At 44.7% G+C, this 5,442-nt stretch overlaps 1 protein-coding gene across 1 annotated transcript; it reads left to right on the top strand.

The window, feature by feature from the left end:
* Positions 1 to 5,442, top strand: LOC132902707 (uncharacterized). Its single transcript, XM_060948759.1, has one exon. The coding sequence runs from the start codon at positions 1 to 3 to the stop codon at positions 5,440 to 5,442; it is 5,442 nt and encodes a 1,813-aa protein (XP_060804742.1).

The raw sequence follows: 5,442 nt of genomic DNA on the forward strand, positions 1-5,442 counted from the left end.
ATGCCAGTAACGAGAAGCCAGAAAGGCAAAATGGAACCATTACGTCCACCTACTACAACAAGTGAGGAAACAGGCACAACACATAGAACTCCTACAAGTCGAGGAGCTACAAGTGGAACTGAGGACTCCACAAACACAAGCATGCAAACTGGAACGCGAGAACAAGCACTACCGGGAAGCACGATGACATTAGTTCCAATGGAACCGAGAGATAGCGAGCCTACGCAGACAACGCGCTCCCCATCTAGGAGCAAGAGAGCAGGAACAAGCAAGTCAGTGAAAACAAGAAGGAAACTTCAATTGGAAAAAGAAATTGCGGAACTCAAATTGGAACAAATAAAAGCAGAAACCGCGAAAAGGGAAGCAGAGGCGAAACTTCTTGAGGAAGAATCTGATTCCGACCTAGAGGAACCAGAGGACAGGGCGGATCGTGTACGAAGTTGGATGGCTGGCACACAAGACAACGCGTCATGTATGGAAGTTCCATTCAACAGAAATGAAGATCTACCAATGAACAACCTCGCTTCAGCTATAGCAGCGGCATTCGAAAAAGCTACTTCGAAACACAAACCGTTGCCACCGAAGTACATGTTTGAGTTACCAACATTTAATGGAGATAGTGCAGAATGGCTAGCTTTCCTAACAGTATACACCGAAACATCTACCATGTTTTCGGCAGTTCAGAATATGGCTCGACTAAGAAAAAGCATCGTGGGACAAGCAAGAGAAGCAGTGAAAAATATATTGTATTCGGATTCTCAACCCAATGACGTCATGGAAGCATTAAGGAGAAGATTCGGTAGAGCGGACTTATTAGTCACAGCCGAATTAGATAAATTAAGGGCGCTTCCTCGTGTTAGTGAAAATGTACAAGAACTTAGTGCATTCTCATGTAAAGTCAACAACAGTGTGACAAGTATCAAAGGGTTAAAGAAAAACAAGTACCTACACTCACCGGAAATAGTGAAACAAATCACAGAAAAATTACCAGCGTTTATTCAATTTAGATGGTGCGATTATATCGCACAATACGACGAAGATGAACCTGATCTCGAAATATTAGCCAACTTCCTGAACAAAGAAGCCGATAGAAGTGTTGTGCTGCTATCAAACGAAAAGAAGAAAGTGATACAACCAAAGAGGCAGTCAGCACACGTAGCAGTTGAACAACCCATGAGAAGGGGAATTCAATGTATTCAATGCAAAGGAGATCACTATTTTTCGGAATGCAAAGAATTGAAAAACGCAAGTATCGACGAAAGGTGGGAAATGGTAAAAAAGTTAAAAGTTTGCTTCAATTGCCTAAGAGGACGACATCGAAAAGATGATTGCAGGTCTAGACCCTGCCGACAATGTAAGAGATTACACCATGCGCTTCTTCATAAGGAATATAAGAAAGAAAACAGTACATATGAAAAGAAGAAAGAAGAAGCTGGTGTTACTGGAACTGTCAACACTTTGAAAACACCACAAGCGCTATTGAAAATAATGCCCGTACTGCTATACGGGCCAACGAAATCTGTGAAAGTATTAGCACTTCTGGATGAAGGTTCGACAGTCACATTGCTGGACGAAGCTACAGCAAAAGAAATAGGAGCAACAGGACCGAAAGAAATCCTTGCTCTAGAAACAGTTGGTGGAAATACGATAAGAAACACGGATTCTGAAAGAATCAATTTGAAGATTAAAGGCGTCCACCAACGGAAGAAAATGAACATAAATAACGTGAGAACAATTAAAGAAATCCAGTTGTCACCGCAAACAGTGGATAGGGCGAGATTGGAAGCCTGTCCACACCTGAAGCCTCTTATCGACAAAATATGTTACGAAGACATGCCTCCGAAAATGTTAATAGGTCAGGACAATTGGGAACTGATCGTATCGAGACACACTAGGAAACGCAAGAAGGACGAACCCGTTGCTTCATTCACGAAGCTGGGATGGGTATTACATGGTTGCGATGGTGGGATAACGAAACAAGTACAGTTTATGAGATGTGCGCATCTGAAAAGTCAAGACGACAATTTGGATGCCATAATTAAAGAACACTTCGCAATAGAAGCACTAGGTGTCACTGAAAGGAAGCCATCGTCTGACATTGAAGAGAGAGCAACAAAGAAATTGGAAGAAGTCGTGCGAAAAGTTGCTGTCGATAAATACGAAGCGGGATTAATCTGGAAAGCGGAAGACGAAACTCTTCCAGACAATCGATCAACTGCGGAAAGCAGAATGAGAAACTTAGAGAAAAAGTTGGATAAAGATCCTGAACTGAAAGCCGACTATGAGAAACAGATACAACATTTATTGGATTCAGACTACGCAGAAGAAGCTCCGAAACATAGTACATCCACGAGATTGTGGTACTTACCGCACTTCGCCGTCACTCACCCAACGAAAAAGAAAAAAAGGATAGTATTTGATGCAGCAGCAAGATCCAATGGGAAGTGTCTGAACGACGCGCTCTTATCTGGACCGGATCTGCTACAATCGTTATGGGGTGTGTTAATACGCTTTCGTCAAGGTCCTATAGCAGTCGTAGCTGACATTAAAGAGATGTTCCTGCAAATCCTCATGAGAGAAGACGACAGAGATAGTTTGCGATTCTTATGGAGAGGAGGCGACAGGACAGGACCAATGAAGGAGTATCGTCTTAAAACTGTGATATTCGGAGCGGCCTCATCACCCAGTACAGCAATATTTGTGAAAAACAAAAACGCGAAAGACAACGGACAAGGGCACCATGAGGCCATCAAAGCGATAGAAAAGAATCATTACATGGACGATTATCTACAAAGTTTTTGGGAAGAGGAACATGCGGTAGAAGTCGCCACGACAGTCGACGAAATACATAAGAAAGCAAGTTTCCATTTAAGAGGATGGGCATCCAACCGTCCTAACGTATTGAAAAGGATCAACGGAGACAATAGTCTGGAAAAAGAATTAGGACTTGGTCAGCAAGAAGAGAAAACGCTCGGAATGAAATGGAAAGTACAAGAAGACTGCTTTTCATTTCGAGTAGCAATGAGAAACGTACCAAGGGAAATTTTACGAGGAGAAAAGACCCCTACGAAAAGACAAGTGGTCAGCGCAATCATGTCAACATTTGATCCTTTGGGATTAATAGCTCCAGTTCTTATTCAAGGTAAGAAACTAATGCAGAATATCTGGAGAAGCGGAGTTGGATGGGACACCGAAATTTTGGCATCAGAAGAAGACGAATGGCGTAAATACCTACAACATATGAAGACAATAGAAGGGCTCACAATAACACGATGCATCTCTCCTCACCACACCGAGGGAGAGCTACACGTCTTCACGGATGCAAGCGAAACGTCCTATGCAGCCTCAGCATATTGGAAAACGATGGAAGAAGATACGAAAACCTCGTTGATCGCAGCAAAGAACAGGGTAACTCCTCTAAAACCGATATCCGTTCCAAGACTGGAACTTCAAGCAGCATTGTTAGGTTGCAGACTAGCACGCGCAATTGAAAAAGAAATGGATCTGACGGTAGTGAAAAAGACCTTTTGGACAGACTCAACGACGGTTCTTTCATGGATCAAATCAGACCCGAGGACATTTAAGACGTTCGTGGCACATCGCTTGGCCGAAATCGAAGAACTTTCGAAACCACAAGATTGGAGATGGGTACCGACAAACCAAAACCCGGCTGACGATGCAACCAGGGATGTGCCCGAAAACTTCAACGAAAGACACAGATGGTTTGAAGGGCCTGAATTCTTAAAACAATCTGAGGAACATTGGCCGAAGCCGAAAGAAATCAAGAGAGAACCGCACGAAGAGGACAAGAAGATTGAAAAAGTAGCAACAACGAGACAGAAAGAGTTTTCTACGCCAGATCCGAAAAGATTTTCAAGTTGGAATAGACTCCTAAGGTCCACGGCAAGAGTGGTTCAATTCATCGAGATATTAAGAAATAATAAGCATGAAAAAGAGAAAGTCAACGCGACTAAGAAAGATGAACCATGGAGGAAGAACAGGAAAAGGAAGAAGACTCCAATTGTTCTAAAAAAGATTTCAAAAGAGCAACAAAAACTCTTTATTCCGTTGGAAACGCATCAATTAGCGAAAGCAGAGGCACTATTGATGCGACGAAGTCAAGACGAAAGTTTCAAAGCCGAAATAGCTACGTTGAGAAAAGGTCAACATTTAACGAAAAGTCAGAAGCTGCATAATTTAGATATAGTCGAAATCGACGGAATACTTCGATTGAAAGGAAGAATTAACGCCGTCGAAGGAACACAACAAGAGAAAAACCCGATAGTATTAGATAAACGGGATTGGATAACGCGACTGCTTATCCAACATTACCACAATGTGTTCCATCACGGAAACCACGCTACTGTCATCAACGAATTAAGACAAAGATACTGGATCGTGGGAATAAGAGCAGCAGTACGATCAATCGCGCACCTCTGTCAATGGTGCAAAGTAAGAAAGTCCATGCCGACGACTATACCGATGGGAGATCTGCCTCCAGAAAGACTGTCTCACAACAGTCACCCGTTCACTTGCACAGCTGTAGATTACTTCGGACCGATGACCATTACCATTGGGAGAAGACATGAAAAACGATGGGGCGCACTGTTCACCTGTCTCACAACCAGAGCAGTGCACGTAGAGTTGGCTACATCGCTGTCAACCGACTCCATGATCATGGCCCTGAGAAGATTCGCCGCGAGAAGAGGTATGCCAAAAGTAATCTATAGTGACAATGGTACTAATTTTGTGGGTGCCAACAGAGAATTGAAAGAAGCTGTAGAAGCATTGAAGAAAGAAGAGGTAGAGGCAGCCGCGGACAACATTGGCGTCAGGTGGAAATTCATACCGCCTGGTGCTCCGAACATGGGAGGAGCGTGGGAGAGACTGGTACGGTCCGTTAAGACTTCGCTGACGGCCGTGCTCAAAGAGAAGAATCCTTCAGAAGAGACGCTACACACTCTTCTGCTTGAGGTCGAGCACATTATCAATTCTCGACCTCTCACCGAACTGGAAGACTACACCAATCCAGAGTCACTCACGCCCAACCACTTCCTCATTGGGCGATCCTGCGGCGCGCCTAGGCTGGGCGCGTTCTCCGATTCCGATCTTGTCGGAAAACCTTCGTGGAAGACTTCGCAGCGGCTAGCGGACCACTTCTGGTCTCGCTGGCTGAAAGAATATCTTCCTGGCTTGCTGCCACGGAGGAACGTCGGCCAGCCAACCCGAGACATCCGATGTGGGGACATCGTAGCAGTCCTGGATCCTGCCTTACCGCGAGGCACGTGGCCTCGCGGGAGGGTAGTGCGCACGCTGCCGGGCCCCGACGACCGGACCAGAGTCGTTGATGTGGCTACCGGTGGTGGCATTCTGCGACGGCCAGCTTCGAAGCTAGTGGTGATAGTGCCAGTGAATAGTGAAAACAAAGCAGAGCAAAAGTGA

Source organism: Amyelois transitella, chromosome 3, assembly GCF_032362555.1.
Source record: "Amyelois transitella isolate CPQ chromosome 3, ilAmyTran1.1, whole genome shotgun sequence".
Classification (NCBI taxonomy): Eukaryota; Metazoa; Arthropoda; class Insecta; order Lepidoptera; family Pyralidae; genus Amyelois; species Amyelois transitella.